This window comes from Cynocephalus volans, chromosome 10, assembly GCF_027409185.1.
Source record: "Cynocephalus volans isolate mCynVol1 chromosome 10, mCynVol1.pri, whole genome shotgun sequence".
Taxonomy (NCBI): Eukaryota; Metazoa; Chordata; class Mammalia; order Dermoptera; family Cynocephalidae; genus Cynocephalus; species Cynocephalus volans.
This window is the reverse complement of record NC_084469.1, coordinates 36,806,915-36,827,797: the sequence shown is the minus strand read 5'-3', so window position 1 is coordinate 36,827,797 and position 20,883 is coordinate 36,806,915. Positions and strand designations below refer to the sequence as shown.

Here is a 20,883-nt window from a genome sequence, read left to right as displayed (position 1 = left end):
TAAATTCTTAGCATTCTTAGTTATTAAAGATAACAATAATTATCTTCTGTGGACTAGGGTCTATGCTGGGTTAACAATACACAGTATCTTATTTTTTCCTCGCAACGGTTCTGCAAGATAAGACTGTTATGCCCATTTTACAGACAAGGAAACTAAGGCTCCGAGAAATCAGAAACACTCCCCAAACTGTGCTCTTCCCTATATTTCATGTCACACTCCAGGTGGTTCATTCTGCAACAGGCTCCATCTGTTTAACAGTTTTTCTCTGCTTTTCATCCCCAAACAGAAAGGGAAGGCCAGATAGCTTGCTGCCACATTGGTCTGAACTACCTGGAAGTGACCTGATTCAAGTGTTACAGGAAGTGAGGACAAGGATGTTTGTCCTGAAAATCCCAGGTCCTGATCCCTAATGCTCAGCCCCAATCTACAGAGGAAACCTCTACTAGTCAGGCAAGCCAGGAGAGCTTTAAAAATCTTGGCAAGAAGTCTGAAATCAGACCCGGCCAACATGTGTCCCTGAATATCAGAATAGACACTATATTTACCCTGAAAAGCCCTTTAGTGCAACTGAGAGCTATAAATAACCATTAGGGCCCAAGCAAGTGGCCTTAACACATGGATTTCCTTCCAAAAATGCAGACCCATTTTAATTAAATTTGTAACTAACCTTTGGGGAGGGCAGTCCCCCCGGATTCGGTTTGCTTTCGGCGACACTGTGAGTAATTTCCTATTCCTTGAACATTTGGGGATTAGCACGTTCACTGGGCATTCAGCTTGGATACAACCCCTGGGAGGTTGCACAGAGCAGATCTCCCTGGAGAGGAGGCTCCGGGCTTGGAGTGAATGTATCCTGCAGACTTGGGCTGCCCCCTGCCCTGGGTGTCACAATCAGGGTCCCTTTGCAAAGCCAGTCCTCTTTCCCTCTGTTTTCCCCCAGAACAAGATGGGGGTCATGACGGTGCTAATGCTGCCCCTGCTGCTCCTGGGAATCAGCGGCCTCCTTTTCATTTATCAAGAGGTGTCCAGGCTATGGTCAAAGTCAGCCGTGCAGAACAAAGTGGTGGTGATCACCGATGCCATCTCTGGACTGGGCAAGGGTAAGCTGGCTTCACTCCCACTTGTGTCCATTTCCACCCCAAGGGACGGCGGTGGCAGGGAGGCATGCGGGCAAACATGCCGGGCGGGAGGGGGCCAGTCCTGTGTTCTCTCCCAGCATCTGTCATGGACCAGGAAGTGTCCTCTCTTTTAGAGTCTGCAGCTTTCTTGCCTATTCATTGAGGGGGTCGGACTATCTAGAGTTGCAAACTCACAGCCTAAGGGCTGAAATTGGTCTGCAGACGTGATTTGTTTTGCTTTCATGGGGTTTCCAGAAATTTTGAAATGCAAGGCCCTTAGCTGCGGAAGTGTACTAGTTGTGAGCCCAGACTCAGGAGTTGGATTCAATTCCTGGCTCTGAGACTTACTAGCTGGTTGTTTTACTTCTCTGCCTTGGATTTCTCATCTGTAAAGCAAGAACCTCATTACATTGTTGTGAGAAATAAATGGATTCATAGATGGAAAGCATTTACAGCAGCACCTGGAGTGATAGTGGATATCACTCAAATGTTACTCATGATGTGAATGAGCAAATTTAGACAGAGCGTGCCAACTGTAATGTGCCACACACACCACTAGTCCCTATTGTGTGCCACTTGGCCTGATTCTTTCAGCCCTATCGCTTCCTGGCCTTGAAAGCATTTGCGTTTATGACCCCTGAATTAGTCTCAGAGGGCCCTTCTGCCGGTGGCATCTGAGACATGAGGAATAGTAAATGGCCTTAGGTTTCCAAGCTTCTAACCCTATCATTCCAAAAAATGGTATTGCAACCCTATATGTTATATACTTTAGAGGCAATTTTTGCTGTTGTCTTTGTTACTTTGAATCAAGCATAGAACCCGCACAGCCAAACATTTATTAGTCATTCAACAAGTGTCCTTTGAGTCCACTATGTCCTGAGCACTGCCCCTTCCAAAGAATCCCTTGGTGGGGGGTGGGTTACTCCCACAGTGCTGCCATCATGAGAACAGTTGGAAGCTCCTCTCTGGGAACTCTCTCAGAGCCTTCTGCTCATTCTCTTGGGCATCCCGACAGGAGCCAATTGTCAAGCTTTGAGGATGGGTTAGATTGCAGTGAGTGATCAAAGTGGGTCACCTAAGGAGGTGAGACACAAAGCATAAGATTAGGCTCTCTGTGTGGCCACTAGGTGAGTCCCAGAAGCAGCTCCTGAAGAGGACATCCTGCATCATCAGACTTGGTACTCAGAGGGGAGCAAGGGCACTCAAGAGAAGAGACACCCACCCAAAGCCATTCAAAGTCAAAGGCTTTGGGAAAACCTTGCTCTGCAAACAAAACATGTTTGTCCAGCACCAGGCCAGGCTGCCAACATGTGACCCCTGACATGGCCTCTGCCTGGAGCCTTCCCTGCCACCTTCCCTTCTCCATCCTTCTGGATGGTCCCTGAGGGTCTGGCCTCTTAGCTCGGGTGGCTCCCTGCATATGCACGTGCCCGGTGGCGTACCTCTCACGCTATACCACACCTGCGTGCTCCTCCGCTGGTCCACTAGATACAAGCTTCCCAATGGTGGAGCCTGTGTTCTGTTCACTCTGGTAATTCCAGCACCTAGCTCAATGCTCGGCATATAGTAAACACTCAAGAAATGCTTATTTAATGAATAGCCTCTAAAAATGACTATCTGATCAGGGAAGGCACCCGTTTGGATAAGTATGTTCTTGTATATTTGTTTTATTGATTTTCAGTCTGATTCCCATATGGTCAAAGAATATACTCTGTATGATTTCAGTTCTTTTAAATGTGTTGAGGTTTGTTTTATGGCCCAGGATATAGTCTATCTTGAGGTATGTTCAGCGAGCACTTGAAAAGAACGTGCGTTCTGGTGGTGGTGGGTGGAGTCTGCAAATGTCAGCTAGATCCTGTCAGCTTCAGGAGGTTGTTCAGTTCTTCCATATCCTGGCTGATTTTCTGTCTTATAGATAGAACTACTGTTGCTGAGAGACATATATGTGTTTTAATAGCCTCATTTTTAAAAAATCTCATTTGGTTATAGTCACACATTGTGCAAATCAGCAGAAAATACATCTCAGAAGCAAAATGGTCTAGTCTGCCCTGATGACTGTCAGTGTTCTTTTTTACTATATCTCCTTGACCCACCCTGGAAAGAAATGCAAAGCAGGGAAAAAAAAAAAAAAAAAAAAAAGGTCCAAGTATTTAGAAGTAACTTGAGAAGCTGGGTGTGTGCGACCTTAAATAAATGCCTAGCCTTGACATTAAATAAATGCGTAGCCTCGCTGCTGACGATAGTGATTCCGGGTTCCAACTACTCCACTTCTCAAATCCAAGGCAAGAAAAAAAGTGAGGGGAACCGAGTGGACAATGTGGGCTCTGCACAGTCCAGAACTCACCCCTGGAACCAGAACCTGAGTGACCCCCGTGGGTAGCACTGGGAGCAGCAGGAAGCCCAGCACCAAGTTGTTCACAGGGAAGTCAAACAGATGAGGGACAGGACCTCTAACCATCACCCCAAATCCCCATGATTCAGCCAAGTCGGGAACTGTATCACCTCGCACCTGCTGTGTCTGCAGCAAGAGTGACAATCAAAACCCTTCAGCACTGTACTTGAACTGCTTCAGAGAGTACCAGCCGAATGAATGGCAGCCTGCCTGCATTATCACTTCTAGGAAGCAGTTTTCTCCTTCAAACATTGCTGAAATGGGGCTGATTGTCTTTTCAATCCATGGCATCTTTCAACCCCCACAGACCATCCTTTTTCACTCATTATCTCTGAAATCAGAAAGCATCTTATAGTCAACAGCACCTTAGATTTGATGAAAAATGAAAGGAAAGGCTCAATTTATGCCATTACATGAAAAAAGGAAAAGCCTGGTGCATGCCAAAGTGCTTGACTCAGGATAAATGCTGAGCTGAGCTCATAAAAGATAAAAGAACACCGGGGTATACCTAAGGCCCGGCTTCAGCAGAAGTGACTCATTTGGGAGTGCTGCAACTGGGTTTGCAGTACCAACCACACCACTGGGCTCCAGCCTCCAGGGCCTCCCTGGGAAAGGCGAGGTGATAATGGAGAAGAGAGGAAACAGAGCGATGGGGAGGGACACTCCCAGCCGCCTCTCCTAAGAAGGTCTGGCCCTTGCCACAGGCCACTCACCCACCACAGTGCCCAGCTTGCAAATATGTGCCCGTCATCACGAGCGGAAGGGAGTGTATATGTGTGGGCGGCAGTACGCCCCAACATGCTCCTTTCTCAACCTTTCTCCCTTCTCAGTGGGGATTGGCCAAAAGGCAGCCCAACATGGAGAACAAGGTCCCCAATGTGGACATCAGGGTCCTTGAGTTCACGTGCTAGCTTCACCACTTACCAGCTGTGGGACTCCGGGTAGCTCATTTCAACTCACTGAACCTCACTTCTCAGATTCATGAAACACGACCACCGTGACAGTCTCAGGCCCAGCGTGGCTGCCCCAACCACTCAGCCTTACAGCGGAAACGCTGAGAAGCCAGGCCTTCTGCCTCCAGAGGAAGCTGCTTTCGGTGAACTCTGTTGTACCAAAGCCACATATAATAAAAAGAATTTTTTAAGTAGAAAGAAACATAAAGCACACCTGGAACGCCACTCACTCGGGAACACCCTGTGGGAATACTTCATTCCACCTCCTGCAGCGCGTTTTTGGTGCTGGTGTGTGACCGGTCATTGAGAAAGACAAACTAGGGTGTGGTGACAGCCCACCTCGGTCTCTTTCAAAGGGGAAAGAAGTCCTTCCTCTGCAGCTTGAGAAAAAAAAAAAAAAAAATCAGGCAGTCTCAGGACTTTCTGATCACTGTTAGATTATACAAAACCATTGGTCAGGGTAGGGCCCAAAACATAGCATTTATTCAGAAATTGGCATGCCCAGTCCCATACCTGATCATCGTGTCCTTTTCATTGAAGTTGAGATTTCTCTCCCCGTCCCCACCCCTCCTTTCTCCGGCTGGCTGTTTCTCTGAATGAGACATAGGAGAGCAAGGAAAAAACCTGCTGACTGGCAGTGTTTCAGGATAGCTTCATGCTCCACGGGCAGGGCACATGTTTACAAGTCCGATTGTTCCTCTTGTGGGCACTTTTGTGGGTCTTTCTTCAGGGGCCTCCTTGAGGATATCCATCTGCACTTCTGGGATGTGGGGGATACAGTTTTCCTCCTTTGCTCCATCCCCCTCGCCCCTGGTTCTCGGGCACTTTACTCCACACAGACCTTCTCTTTTGGAGCCTGCCACCCTTCTAAGAGGAATCTCTTGGGCAGACTTCAGAAGAGCTCCCAACCAACTCATGGCCAACATCTGGGCTGTGGTCATCTGAGTTCTTTGATGCCACCAACCAATGCCCATGGACAACCCCAGCTTTTCTCTTCTCTGCCCTCAGGGCAGTTGGCTGGCCACAGGCTCTTGCCCATTCAGTTGATGTGACACAAACATCAGTCCCACCTCCAGCTGCAGGGAACCATGCTGCTCAAACCATCCCACTGGTGCCCTTTTCTCTAGGATGGAGGTAATAGGACAAAAAGCAGAGCCCAAAATCAGCATCTTAGACTGGCACATAACTTTGGAATTTTATATCTATTTGATCTTAGAGCCTCAGTTAAACTTCTAATTTAATATTGTGTCATGTTATAGATAGGTATAACTTAACATCCCATTATACACATAAACATACATACACGTACAGTCAACACAGTGTTTTAAATTTTTTTTTGGAAACTTACTCTATCATGAACTTCTTTCCAAATCAGTAGACCCATTTCTGCAACATCAGTTTTCAGACTTTCAAAATATTCTATGTATAGATGTACTCTCTCCAACTCTTTACTGCTGAGTATCAATGGTACGGAGATAAATCATATTATAACTATGTCTATGCAGACATTCTTAATTATCTCCTTGGAATAAATGCCCATAAATGAAATCTAACTTACTTTTGCAATACTGTCAAGTTTTTACTCCAAGGACTGTAGCAATTTATACTGCCACGAGCAGTGAACATGTGACAAGTCCCTTTTCTTGTATCTTACGAATTTTGGTTTTGATTATCTGATTAAAATCAGTGCAGTGGTTTAATTTGCATTTCTCTGTCCTTGGTATTGGCTCATCTTCCACGTGCTCGCCCTTGGTGCTTCTCTGGTGAATTGTTTACTCATCTCCTTGGCTGACTTCTTTGCTTAGGGTCTTTATCCTTTTTCCTTATTGTTCTTTGTATATTGAACAAGTTAACATATAGGTTATAAATACTGACATATAGGTTATAAATACTTTTTCTCAATTTGTCTTCTTTTTTATTTATGTTTTCTGCTCTAAGCAAGATAAAATTTATCCTTTTATTAAGGATAAAATTTATAAATCATTTCTGCTATGATTTCTTCCTTCGGTGCCTGCTCAGAAAATTTTTCCTCAGTGCAAGGGTATATTTTGATCTCTACTTTCTTCTAGTTTTTTTATACTTCTGTTTTTACATTTAACTATTTATTTTGGTATAATGCATCTAGGCTTTTCCCCATCCAAATAGGTATCCAAGTACCACTTCTTAAATAATATGTTCTTCTCCCACTGATTTAACACACTAACATTATCATATGCTAAGTTCTTATCAATACTTGCCTCTATTTTTATCAATATTTCTGTCTATACTTGAACTGCTAACCCTCTCCTTTAATTTCTGTAGCTTATTTTAATAACTATTGTTTTTCAAAATGTTCTTTGCTTTTTCTCATATTTATTATTCCAATTGAAGTTTGCGAATTATTCCATGTAATGTTTAGAATCTTTCTGTCACCTTCTAAGACCTGTTGTGGTCTTGATTTATTGCGTGGAATTACCTCGGAGACGAATTAACGTCTATTGAATTTTGCCATCCAGAATCATCATGGACAGCCGCTTTCTCACTGAGAGAAATCCTCTGTTCTCTGCAATCCTAACAGTTCAGGGTGATATTGCTAAAACAGGTGCTTGTCGATTCGGGTCCCCATCAGTCAGCAGGCTGGCCGCAGCTTCCCTCCTTCCAGCTCTCTCAGTTACACCCAGAGCACCTGGTCTGGCCCTCGCTGAGACCTCTCCCCCCTAGAGGCCTCTACTTTTCCGCTCTATCAGCCTCTTCTGCCTTCACTCCATTCCTATTTGGTTTAGGCTGCATCGTTCAGCACCTCAGTTGTTCTCTCTCCAACACCACAATTCCCATGCCCATAATGCCCACTTATCAAACCCCAGCCAACTGTCCCATCCAGCTGGCCCCCTTCTCTCCACTTTCTCACCACCATCATCTCTCCAATGGAGCCCTGCGGGAGAAAATCATACAACCAGATCACTTGGAGCCATTGCACTCAAATATCCAGTCTCCAGTGGCGCCCTGAGCTGCCTGGCTCACCTTTGATATGCCCAGTCAGTCCGGATCTACCACTTCTCCGTGTAAAATGGGACAGTGATAGGTACCGCCCTGGAGTAGATGCTGCTGGGGCCTCTCCCAGGTCCCTGTGCTTGACCATCTGATCCATTCCTCCACTGCTGTGCATATGGCTGCTAGTGGCTCACAGATGCCCACTCCCCAGGACCTTGTCCTCTGCCAGGGGACGCTGCCTTGCCCAGGACTTACATAGCCTGTGCACCCACCCCCAGAGGGCGGCCCACAGTCAGTGACCAATTGGCACAGGTGTACAAAAGGCTGTTCCTTCCTTTTATTTCCAGGTGGGACAGCTCTGCAGTGGGGTTTGGATTCGAGTCCTCCTTGGATCAAGCTGGGGCTAGACTTTTCCTGAGACCACATCCTTGCCTGGCACCTACTCCAGGTCCTCCCTCCCTGATGGGTTTTTCTGAAGAGCGCCTCTCTGTAAATCCTGGCCACCTGAATGCCTGTCTCAGATTCTGTTTCTAGGAACCCACCATAAGAGACTACCTCATAAGGTTATTGTGAGAATTAAATGAGCTAATATCTGTAAATCTCTTTCAACAGTTCCCAGAACAAGTAAATTCTCAAAATTGTTTTAATTGTTTAATTGTTTTCAAGTATCAGTGTCGTTGCACAGGAACACTGTGGGTCTACCAGCTGCTACCCAGTTGAGAAAGTCCTCTCTTGGGTGAGTCAGAAATTAATCCAGAGTAAAATTAATTACTCGACACAAAGTGAATTAATTATTCTGCTTTCGACAGAAAGCAGGTTTACTTTTTTTTATGTAAAAAGAACCCTGGCTGGGGTATTTATTGTCAAAAGACAGACAAATGTAGTTTAAAGATCTCAGTGGGCTTTAGCACGATTCTAGAATCAGGCAACGCTTCATTCCATAAAATAGAATAAATGTTCCAATGAATGGAGCACAGGAGGTTGGCTTTACAGACGGAAAAAGAGCTGAAGAAAGCAGAAACAAAGAACAAAAAGCAGATCGATCACTTCAAAGTTACTTTCCTTGTAAGGTGAGGATAGGAGACGGAGCAACAGAAAAACAACTGATGGTTTGACATCAGGTTACTTCGGGCTACGATGAAACAGAGGGAACTTTATTCTCATGCCAATTGGAGAGAGAAACTGGCCTGTTTGGGAAATCGCCTGTTATCTCTCTCTCCTGAGTCCTCTGAAGGTCAGATAACAACCTGGTTTCAGTTTGATGCTGTGGAAACTCAGCATGCGTGACTGTTTTGATTTTTAGTCTGGCCTGTTGGGACCTAGTGCAGGAGCTTAATCCAAAACAATGTCCTCCTATAATTTTTATTTAACACTATCCACAGAGAAAATTTGGAAGAAACTGGTGATATTTGGTCTGAAAACACATAGTGGCTGTTTCCAGTCTCTTCAGATTGAGATCTCTTTAGAGCTGTGGTCCTGGAGGGCTGGGCGGACAAGGTCATATTCTACTCAGAATAAGAAAGAATTGCCAATAATCAGAACCAGCCAACAAAAGAGGGGCTTTCTTACCCACTGTCTCCTTCGCAGGAAGCGATCAAGCTGAGGCTAGAAACAGAAAATTCCAGCCGGGGCAGGGGCTTGAGTGAAATGACCTCTAAAGTACCTCAAGATGCAAGACTTTTAAATTCTTTGAGTTCTTGAGTCTGCCAAAGAGGGGGCTCACCGTCAGTGACTCCGTCCACACAGTGTGCCCTGCCTCCTTCCTTCTTCCCCACAGAGTGTGCTCGGGTGTTCCACACGGGTGGGGCGAGGCTGGTGCTGTGTGGAAAGAGCTGGGAGAGGCTAGAGATCCTCTATGAAGCCTTGATCAGCGTGGCTGACCCCAGCAAGGTAAGGCCTTCCTCCCAGCAGTCAGCTTGGCTAACTCCTTGGGCAACCTCAGCCTCCATGGATTGTTAAGTAGCAGCTCTGGGCCAAGTGGAGAAAATTTGGTGATTGCTTTGGGGGAATGTGAGGCAGTGTCCCATGGACCTTGACTGAGGCATGTACCAGTGATAGGGAGTTGCGTGTCACCACCCACCATGCCAAAAATGTGTTCTCTAGACACTGACCCCTGCCCTGATCCTGCATGAATCAGACTCAGCAAGGATCCAGAAGAGAGGAAATGTTACAGGTATGGGTTGTGATTACAAACACTTACAGCTGATTTATTTTTTATATACATGAAATGATACCTCCTTCAAAGAAATCAGGAAAATGAGGTCCCCTTCCAAGGGGTTATCCAGGAGTGAACACATTTTAATGCAGGTGTAGCTTTCAAAGCATTTCTGGGGCATTATTTAGGGAATTGCCTTCAGAGGTCTGTTCAGGGTGGTCTTTTGGGCAGCTGGCTAGTACAGGGATCTGAACTCTAGACTTTTTTTATTTTTGTTTTTAATCTTCACCCTTGAGGTTGGATTTGATGTTTGGAAACAGCCAAAAGTAATTCAGAGCTTAGTCTGGCATTTAAAGAGGTGGATCAAATGGGACAACACAAAACTCTTCAAAGTATATTTCTTAGGATGTTATTAGGTATTGGGGGGAAACGAGGTTCTCTGGTCAATTGTTTGGGAATACTGAGTTAAGCCAAGCTCCTCTAGTTTCTTTACTGCAGGACTTTTCAGAGCCTTTGATATGCTAATGTGCATTATGGGTCTCCAAAAAGAGCTTGGAGAACAGTCTGTGTTTCCCAAACAAATTTGAACAGGGAACTTTCCCTTCAACGGCATATCTCAGAGCTAGTGTTTATCAAACACTGGATTGCATTTACCACATGGTATCCTCAATTCTCCCATCTGTGCCCTCCTCTAGACCAATAGTCTTGATTAGAGCAAGAGTCTAGGGCTGAACACAGTGCCTGGCACATAGCCAGTGCTCCAAAAATATACGAAGTACATGAATTTGGTCAAAAACAGAACATGACTACAAAGTACTGTAATGGATTTTCTCGTGGCTTTTAAACCAGTTTGGAAAGCAATTTCCAAAATAAAGCTCAGCGATGTTAAAAAAAAAAAGTGATGTCACCATTGGACTCAGTGTACATCCTCCAAAGAGGACCACTATGAGGGGTGATTCTCACTAGCATTTATGAGTTCTAGAACCCTGGTCAGAAGCTCAGACTTGCTACTGTGTGTTCAAGGTTGGATTTGTTGCTGTTGCTTCCCTGGTCCCTAGGAATGGAGTCTCCATCAATCTCCTTTGTCCCAGAGTTATTTCTGCTTCTTCCTCTTTATTTATTTTGCAGTCATTCCATGAGCTTTGAATTTCTAAAGGGCTGGTGGCTCTTAGATTGAGGGTCCCCTGGTCTTCAGGAGGAAGGTGATCTCATGCAGGCCCTGACTCTCTCATTGGTTCAGCAGACATTCACCCCAAAGCTGATCCTACTGGACCTCTCGGACATCAGCTGTGTCCAGGATGTGGCAAAGGAAGTCCTGGATTGTTACGGTTGCGTGGACATTCTCATCAACAATGCCAGCATGAAGGTGAAAGGACCTGCCCATAAGATTTCTCTGGAGCTCGACAAAAAGATCATGGACACCAATTACTTTGGGCCCATCACATTGACCAAAGGTCTCGTGAGTTTGACCTTCCCGTGGATATCTGGGTCACTGGATGCTAGAAAGGGTCCTGTCACCTAGCCAGATAGTCATCCAATTCTGGATGGAACCCCCCCAGCCTCCTCAGAAAAATCCCTGCTTATTTGGTGAAAGCTTTTAGCATTCTCCCTGTAAATGTTGATGAAGGAAAAGGGACTTTGGAAGTTCGAGTATCTTCCTGGTATATTCTAACCTCTCTCTCTGTGAAATCCCCTCTCCCCAACCAAGCCCTGCCCTTTACCCCTCTCTTCTCACTCATACCCATGGCTCCCCTCCAAGTCAACATCTCTGGACCACTCTCTCCACCCTCTGTATCTATTTTGCTACATTAACCTTGCAGGTGATCTACTCCTAACCATGGCTGTTGGTTAAAGGTAAAGATTCTGTCCTCAGAAATGGAGAAGAAAAAAGGTTTATCCCCACACTCCAAGAGACCCAGTATTCTGTCAACCCCTTCACAGAAACAGGGAAAGCAGGAGGATGTCTCCTTTTAAAGGGTAAAACGGTGATTCCCATGTGGACCTGTGCAAGGGACCTAGCAGACACCCAGGTGGAGATTTCTCACTGCAAAGTTCATATGCAGGTCTGAAGCCTGGAGTTTGGGGCTGGAGAGGACCATGGGATAGAATCAAAAGTTGAAGGTCAGCCCCTCCTAAAATAGAAAATAAAGGTTTATCAGAGCAGAAGCTCAAGGTGGGATATAAGCATGGAGGACTTCCATTTAGGGAGCGGGCACCCTGGCAGAAGCGGGAAGGCACAGCCTTCCACTCGCCTTCTCTGAGGCCAGCTCTCATGCTGGGAGCCTCTAGCAATGGAGTGCTGAGTACTGGACAGATGAAGGGAAAACCATTGGTGGTACAAAGATGACTTTCCAGAGCTTCCAAAATGGTGCCCCAGAGATGATGGTTTCCTCCAGCCCAGTCCCTGTGGACACGCCAGGCAGGCCAGCGAAGGCATATCATTCCTTCAACCTTTGACAGGCATCAAAGAGAGAAACAAAACAAGTGGAGTGGAAAAGACCTGGACTGGTTTCTGTTCCCAGCTGGGCCTCCAGCTTGCTAAAGGACCCGAGTTTTTCCCAAGACAGCCTGAGGAAGTTGAGTCTTTGTTGAAAGACTAGCATGTGCAAGAAAGGCATTAAAGGCATATTAAAACCAAAGTCAGACTTTCTTCTTAAGGCTATAGGAGGATTGAAAAGGGAATACCTTTCTTACTATTGAAATAAAAGTCACTTAATTAATGGACATTGGTGGGTCATTTAAAATCACCCAGTAATTCACCAGCCGAGCCAGCCCACTCTGTAAAAACACTGGACAATTGATTGCTGGGGCCCATTCCCCCCTGCCCTGCTGCGATGTAACTACCACGGGGGTATCAGAGCCCCGTGTGATGGAGGGGATGTGGGGATGGGGTCTGCTGCTGCCAGAAACTCACTCTAAAATTTTTAACCGGGACTCCTTGTCCTGTATTTTCTAGCCCTGCTTCCCAACATGATCTCCCGGAGAACAGGCCAAATCGTGCTCGTGAATAACATCCAGGGGAAGTTTGGAATTCCATTCCGCACAGCTTGTAAGTTGCTGAGACAAAAATGTTAAGCCTCGTGTCGTATGTCTTATGTTATAAGACAACAGCTGTTCCGTTTAAGACTAGGCATATGGTCACGCTGGGGGAGGGGGTCCAGAGACGGGACGGTCTGCCAGGTTTTCTTTCATCCCTTTGGTTCCTATGCAGGTCACTATGGGAGATGCTGAGACATCAAAGATAAGGCTCCTCTCCCCACAAGCTCACAGTCTCGCAGGTGGGCAGGGCGTGTACTGTACAAACACGACAATGCTGGGTGAGGGTCACACTCCGGACACATATGCACAGCCCCAGCACCCTTGAGGGACAAGAGAGATTACAACAGGGAAAGAGAAGGTTGGGTGCCCATCACGCGATGGGAGAGGGATGGAGACGTTCTGAGGAAGGAAGAGAGAAGGAAAGGGGCAGAATTCCAGGAGGCGGCAGTGCCCAAGGTGAGAGAGGCCTTTAATGTCCAAGGAGAAGATGGACTTCTAGGTGTTTGTTCATGGGATCCAGTTGGAAAAATTCTGGAGATATTCCCCCTCCCGTGAAGTAGGTTCCAGGAGGGTGGGGAACGAGCCATGTACATTTCCTGATGGACCAAAGGACCACGTGCAAAACAAGAGCTCAGTGGATGTTTGATGGAGAGAAGGGAGGGAGGGAGGAAGGAGAAATAGGCAGGCCCCGCGTTAGTCAGCTCAGGCTGCCGTGACAAAGTGCCACAGGCTGGGGGCTTAAGCGACAGAAGTTTATTTCTCACCATTCTGGAAGCTGAAAGTCCTTGATCAAGGTGTCGGCTGGGTTGGTTTCTCCTTGGCTTACAGATGGCCGTCTTCTCAGTGCGTCCTTACGTGTCTCTCCTCCAGGCATGTGCACCCTTGGAGTCTCTCTGTGTGTCCACATTCCCTCTTATAAGGACACCAGTCAGCTTGGATTAAGTCCCACCCTAATAGCCTTGTTTCTAATTAATCACCACGTTAAAGGACCTATGTCCATATTCAGTCCCATTCTGAAGTACTGGGGCTTAGGGCTTCAACACACAAGTGAGGAAGAAGATACAATTGTGCCCATAACATCCTCCAGTAGTGTTTTGCTTATCTTTTTCCATTTGCATTAGCTAGCTTAAGGCTGAGGTGCTATGTGACTGTGACATAAGGATGAGGAACTGTATTACTCTCCACGTGACAGTCTCAGTGGGAATGGCTCAGGTCACAGGTACTGCCATGCCTTATGGTCAGAGGGACCCAAGGTCACACCAAGTCATTGCTTTGGCATCATCTTCGACCTGATCCAAGCTGGGTCCCCGCCCCATCTGAGTTCTGGCTGGCAAGAAGACACAAGAGAGTGTCAGGGAGGTGTGCCCAGTGTGGAAAGCCCAGGCCGGGAGGAGCGTGGTCACCTCCACCCACACCCTACTGGGGAGAACTCAGTCACACCTAATCACAAGGGAACCTGTGAAGTGCCCTCCACCCGTGGGCCCAGGAGAAAGGGAAGAATGGAGTTTGGCCCACATGTGGCAGTCTTTGCCATGTCCCTCGCTTTCCTCTCTTCCCCAGTCCACTTAAGAATCACCACTGTCCCGTTGTTTGTAAACTCTCTGTACATGTTGTTTGCAGGAGCTGGGTGACTTTGACTTTCCTTGCCCCATGCCTTCATTCATTTAGCAACAGCAAATGAATGCCCAAAGCCAGGTGCTGGGCACACAGACAGAGGTGACGTGATAGGGTGAGGCAAGAGGCAAGGGCACTGCAATGGCTCTTTGGCCACCAATCCATGTAAGACAAATGCACTGGTTTCCTTGGAGCATTTCCCAAACACAGCATCAAGGACTGAGAATTCTGACGAGGCTGTCTCCACCCGCATCAGCCATGGCCTGGCCTCTCTGCAGCTGAGGAACCCTGGGGTGCAGAGTTTCCCATGTAAATGTCAGAACTGAAGAGATGCCATCCTGGGCTGGCCCTAACTTCTCTTCCTCTGAGTCTAGTTTTGGACAGACCCTTGGGAGCTGTCACGGGAGTGACCAGGGGGGTTACTGACTGCAGGGATGGGTGTCTTTCAACCACCCAAGAGAAATGCAGCGTCCCTGGGTTCCACAGCACTGTTCCCTTAGCTTCAACACCAGCAGGGAGATTGGGGGCTCTGAGGTTCAGAACCAGACACGCAGGCTTGGAGGGGGACACTTTGTTCTGTGTCTCCTTCCCATTATAGGCACACCCACCTCTCCTGCACTAACCACAGCCCATGGAAATCACATGCCCATGGGGCTGTTCTGCTGCAGCACTGTGGGCTCTGTGAGGATAGAGCTGCCTCTGTCCCACCTCTGTGTCACCAGCTCCTCACCCAGAGCCCAGCCCAGATCAGGGTCTTCACTGTTGAATGGCTGCGGGAATTGAGGAGCTGGTGGATGAATGAACAACAAGCCAAGAGCCAGCTTTTGATAACACTTGGATTGAGATACAATTCACCTACCATACAATCCACCCATGTAAAGTACAACTAAATGGGTTTTAGTATGTTCACAGGGTTGTGCATCCATCACTACAATCCACTTGTGAACATTTCCACTGCCCCAGAAAGAAAACTTCCCACCCCTGAGCCATCACCTCCAATCCCCCAATCCCCCTCAGCTCTAGGCAACCACTAATCTACTTTCTATCTCTATACATTTGCCTATTCTGGACATTTTATATAAATGGAATTATATAATATGCAGTCTTTTGTGACTGGCTTTGTCACTTAGCATAATATTTTCAAGGTTCATCTATGTTGTAGCAAGTCTCAGAACTGCATTCCTTTCTATAGTTGAATAATATCTCATGGTGTGGATATACCACATTTTACTTATCCATCCATCACTTAATGGACATTAGGGCTGTTTCTACTTTTCAGCCAGTATGAATAATACTGCTATGAATATTAGGTACAAGTTTTAGTGTGGGCATGTGTTCATTTCTCTTGGGCACATACCTAAGAAGGAAATTGCTGGGTCACATGGTGACTTTGTTTAACATTTTGAGGAACAGCCAGGTTGTTTTCCAGAGTGGCTGCACCATTTTATATCCCCAACAATAACACACAAGGGTTCACTCCAACATTTCTTGTCCATTTTTTATTTTTATTTATTTTTTATTTATTTTTATTTTATTTTATTTTATTTTTTTAAATTTTCTTTTGTCAATATACATTGTGGCTGATTATTGCTCCCCATCACCAAAACCTCCCTCCCTCCTCCCTCCCCCCTCCCCCCCAACAATGTCCTTTCTGTTTGCTTGTCGTATGAACTTCAAGTAATTGTGGTTGTTATATCTTCTCCCCCGCCCCGGTTTCTGTGTGTGTGTGTGTGTGTGTGTGTGTGTGTGTGTGTATGTGAATTTATATATTAATTTTTAGCTCCCACCAATAAGTGAGAACATGTGGTATTTCTCTTTCTGTGCCTGACTTGTTTCACTTAATATAATTCTCTCAAGGTCCATCCATGTTGTTGCAAATGGCAGTATTTCATTCGTTTTTATAGCTGAGTAGTATTCCATTGTGTAGATGTACCACATTTTCTGTATCCACTCATCTGATGATGGACATTTGGGCTGGTTCCAACTCTTGGCTATTGTAAAGAGTGCTGCGATGAACATTGGGGAACAGGTATACCTTCGACTTGATGATTTCCATTCCTCTGGGTATATTCCCAACAGTGGGATAGCTGCAATTGTTTGAGGAACCTCCATACCATTTTCCATAGAGGCTGCACCATTTTGCGATCTCACCAACAATGTATGAGAGTTCCTTTTTCTCCGCAACCTCGCCAGCATTTATCGTTCAGAGTCTTTTGGATTTTAGCCATCCTAACTGGGGTTAGATGGTATCTCAGTGTGGTTTTGATTTTCATTTCCCGGATGCTGAGTGATGTTGAGCATTTTTTCATATGTCAGTTGGCCATTTGTATATCTTCCTTAGAGAAATGCCTACTTAGCTCTTTTGCCCATTTTTTAATTGGGTTGCTTGTTTTCTTCTTGTAAAGTTGTTTGAGTTCCTTCTTGTCCATTTTTTAATTCTAGCCACCCTCGTGGAGTAAAGTGGTATCTCACTGTGGTTTTGATCTGTATCTGCCTGGTGGCTATAACCTGTTTCATATAGGCAAAATTGCATTCACCGAGACTCATGAAGGGAGTCCTAACAGGTCAAAGAAGACTGGAGGCCTGGATTCTAGCTGAGACTCTGCCACCTTTGGCTGTGCAACCTGGAGCCCTTCACATAACCTCTCTGAGTTCTCCTTCACTCTTCATAAAGTGAAACTAATAGCTCCTCTGTCTCTCTTCATTCAGTTCCTTAAGTTAACGAGACAACGAGTCTCACACAGGGGCAGAGAGGATCAAATGAGACGACGTACATAAATTCATTGTAAAAAATGGGGAGGCTGCAACCTGGGGGCATAGGCTCAGGCACGTGCCCAGCTGGGTTTGGTTTGGCCATCATGATGGCAATTTATTTTTAATTAGTTATTTAACTATTTAAATATTAGGACTTTTCTATAAAAATCAGGATTCCCAGCTTTGGAACAATCTGGTGCCACACGGCCTAGTTTCCCAGCGCAACAGTCAGCTGGAGCCGGGTGGTGACACCGCCCTTAGGAAGAGCCTGTGATTTCCTGCTCTCCACAGTCCCTGGCCTGCTTCTCAGCCTTGCTTCTTGCACTGCTCACCACAGACAGTTTTCCTTTGGGAACCTGCTGAAAACTAGAGTGATCACAAACACTGACCACTTAGCGCAGGGTTTCCGTGGCCAGCCACTGTGTGACACACTCCACGCCACGCAGCTTGTTGAGTGCTTAAGCAGCTCCGTGAGCTGCCTCCTCATTAGCCTCATTTCAGGGTGAGGAACCCGAGGCTGCAGCTCCTGCTTGCTGACCCCCGCACAGTGAGGGGGCTGATGGGGGTCCAAGGGCAGTGTGGAGGGGCCTGCATGGAAAGGATCTGGGTGTGGGGGTAGGGGCCACAGTAGTCCACTCACTGCCTTCCTCCACCTCCAGCTGACACCCCGAAATGTGAAATCGGGGTTCACCACACCCCAGATGTGGCTCTAACTTCCCAAATCATTAAGGAATGTCCGCTCCACTCCTTTTGGAATTTCTGAACGATTCCTATTTGCCTAACCACGGCGTGCACTATTTGAACTGAATTTGATGAGTAGATTACATGGACAGGTTCTCCTAGGGAAATGGGTGCAGGAAGCAGGAGGGGATACCTGTGCTCCAGGCTCACAGGGCCCGTGGCCCCAGATCTTGAACATGTCTCTCAGGTATCAGCTTTCCTGGGAGGGAATGGGAACTCACAAGGTGCCAGGCAATTTGCAGATGTTTTCTCATTTGATCTTTACAATAATGCGGCAAAGGAGCTATTATCACCATTTTGGAGATAAGAAAACAGCCTCAGAGAGGTTAAGTGATTTGCTTAAGGTCACACAGTGGGCAGGTGGCTAACCTGGATTCAATCCCAGCTCTGCCTCTTTCCAACACTTCAAGAGGCCTCTCTATGAACTGAGGGGTGGATTTTTGAGGCCCCTGGTAGCTCAGAGCTGGTAGGACTGTGCATGTCGGACCTCTTGTTTCCAAGGTGCCCACCACAAGGCAGGGCCGGGCCCTCCTGTGCCCACATCCAGCTGGTTTCTCCTGCAGACGCTGCCTCCAAGCACGCTGCGCTGGGCTTCTTTGACTGCCTCCGAGCTGAAGTGGACGAATACGACGTTGTGGTCAGCACCGTGAGCCCAACTTTCATCCGCTCCTACCACGTTCATCCAGGGCAAGGAAACTGGGACGCCTCCATTTGGAAATGTGAGATTGCAGAGGGAAGCTGGAAGCTCCTGGGGGCCTCTGGGCCAGTCCAGTTTCATTGAGATGGAGCGGGGGTCGGGGTGGGGGCCTCTGCAACCAGCCCAGACCTTTAGGCCTAACCTGCAACTACAGACCCTGGCCCGGCTGAACTGAGTCGTTCAACTCACTCCAATCTTGCCTGGCGACTGCCTGTCTCTGGGCCTGTTTTCCAACCTGCATGCATGGCCAGGATTTGGTCCTTATGAGCCTTCCTGCCCCCACTTTCCCTAGGCAGGCAGCACTGAGTGTCTAAAGCTAGACCACCTGTATTGGAAGCTTGCCTATGGCACACATTACATGGTTGAACGGGGCAAGTCCCTTAATCTCTCTGTGCCTCAGTTTCCCCTTTAGAAAATGAGGGATAATAGTAACACCCACCTCATAGAGTTGTTGGGAGGACTGAAGATTCCCGCTCAAAGAGTTTGGAACAGCAACCATCCCATAGTGAGTGCTCTATAAATGTGCCTTGTTAGTATCAGTATTCTAGAATACTCTAAATGTAGTGACTCTGCACCTCGCCCAAAGCTCCAGGTCCACATGGAGGGACCAAGACAGGAGAATAGGAGACCCTTGAACAAACTCAGCTTCACAATTTTACACCGACAGCCTCTCCGTCCATCTGGCACCTTCTTTCCTAAGCTCCTTCACATCCCTTCTACTGTTCATAACCACCCTGCCTAGGCCCACTCTACAGATGGAGAAGCAGAAGCCCAGAGGGGTAAAGGGTCTCCCCGGGGGTGCTGTGGCCAGCGAAGGCACCATCGGCCTGGTCCCCCCGACTGCAGGGATGGCGCTCACTTCCCCTGTCCTTGTCCTTGGGCACACAGCGGGTTCTAGCCAGCTTGCTGCCCGCTGAGGCCATAACCCCCGCCATCCCGGGGGCCTGTCAGTCTTTTTCAGGAAGGTGGCCCACGGCGTGCACCCCGTGGAGGTGGCAGAGGAGGTGATGCGCACCGTGAGGCGGAGGAAGCAAGAGGTGTTCATGGCCAACTCCATCCCCAAGGCCGCCATGTACGTCCGCACCTTCTTCCCTGAGTTCTTCTTCGCTGTGGTGGCCTGTGGGGTGAGGGAGAAGCTCAACGTCCCGGAAGAGGGGTAGCTGCAGGAGGCCCGTGGGTCACCCCAGGGGGAATAAAGGCTTTCCTGGCACCTGCTGGCTCTTCAGTCCTCCCCCCAGCACCACCCATGCAAGCCACACTCCTAACCTGTCTGAGCTCTCCCTGTGGGACACCTTGGCTGTCCAGGGGAGGATAGCCCAGAGCCAGTCCAGGAGCTCCAGGGCCCAACATTCCTAGGATATACTTCCAGAAGCTTCTCCACTCTGTAGAGTAACATCTGAGCAGGAAAACAGAAGCTATAATGCATCTGACCCTCAAGTACAGACACACTGTGGCCACTGGCCTACTCAGAAAACCAGCTCCATTTTATGCAAGGGCAATCTGCCCAGTCACCCTCCAACCACGGAAGCAGGACTTGGCGACCCTTCAGGCAGCACCATGCAATTGAGCTTTCTGCCAGGATGAAAATATCCTATAATCTGCAGTGTCCAATATGACAGCTACTAGCCACTGAGCACTTGAAATGTGGCCCCTTCTGCCACTGAGAGATTGAATTTTTTATTTTTTTTAATTGCAACTAATTTAAACTTAAATAACCACGTGAGGCTAGCGGCCCCTTCATGGGCAGTGCCGGGGAGCTGTGACCAGTACCTGGTAGCCCCTCAAAATCGGCCTCTTTCCCTGGGACTGATTTCCTTGACCCGAGGGGGCCCAGGCACAGCTGACCTGGGTTTTTAGCTTCTCAGGTGATTCCACCATGTGCAGCAAGTGTTGAGAACCCCCGCCCCAGGGTATCCACCTCAGTGCAGCCTTGTCTTACATTCTGTTGACTTAAAAAAGAAACTGAGGCCAAATACATGTAGCAAAGATTTGTTGAGTCAATATGACGATTGCAACCAGGGAGACACATAGATCACCCCGAAAAATGCGTTTGGAAGAGGCCCAGCATTTTACAATCACAAGAAGGGGGGAAGGTCAAAGGAGAGAGAGAGAAAGACAGTCCTGCCTAATCACTTTATCGGGTTTTCTATCGGTTGTACATGACCTATAGGTTTGGGACTGTTCCTAGGTTACATCCTACATGCAGGGATCTAGGATAACTGCAATAAGAAACATTCTAGATTAATTCATGGCTTTTTGGTTCCAGTAAGTCTGCTTCTATGTAAAAATGGTCATGATAACGTTTTCCAGGATAGGTGGACATGACTGCTAACTTACCCCAGATCATCTCCCAAGGCACTAGAAATTAGCTGACCTGGTCAGAGCAGATTCTTTTGGTTATCAATTCTCAAAGCAAAACTCATTTATTTATTTATTTAGGCAGCTGGCCAATA

General features: G+C 47.2%; 1 protein-coding gene across 1 annotated transcript; it reads left to right on the top strand.

The window, feature by feature from the left end:
* The first annotated feature begins 582 nt into the window (after positions 1 to 582).
* Positions 583 to 19,640, top strand: DHRS7C (dehydrogenase/reductase 7C). Its single transcript, XM_063111298.1, has 7 exons — positions 583 to 715; positions 938 to 1,097; positions 9,208 to 9,320; positions 10,829 to 11,039; positions 12,542 to 12,634; positions 18,297 to 18,452; positions 19,382 to 19,640. The coding sequence occupies exons 2-7, from the start codon at positions 944 to 946 to the stop codon at positions 19,588 to 19,590; spliced, it is 936 nt and encodes a 311-aa protein (XP_062967368.1). The 5' UTR covers positions 583 to 715; positions 938 to 943; the 3' UTR covers positions 19,591 to 19,640.
* The last annotated feature ends 1,243 nt before the right edge of the window (positions 19,641 to 20,883 follow it).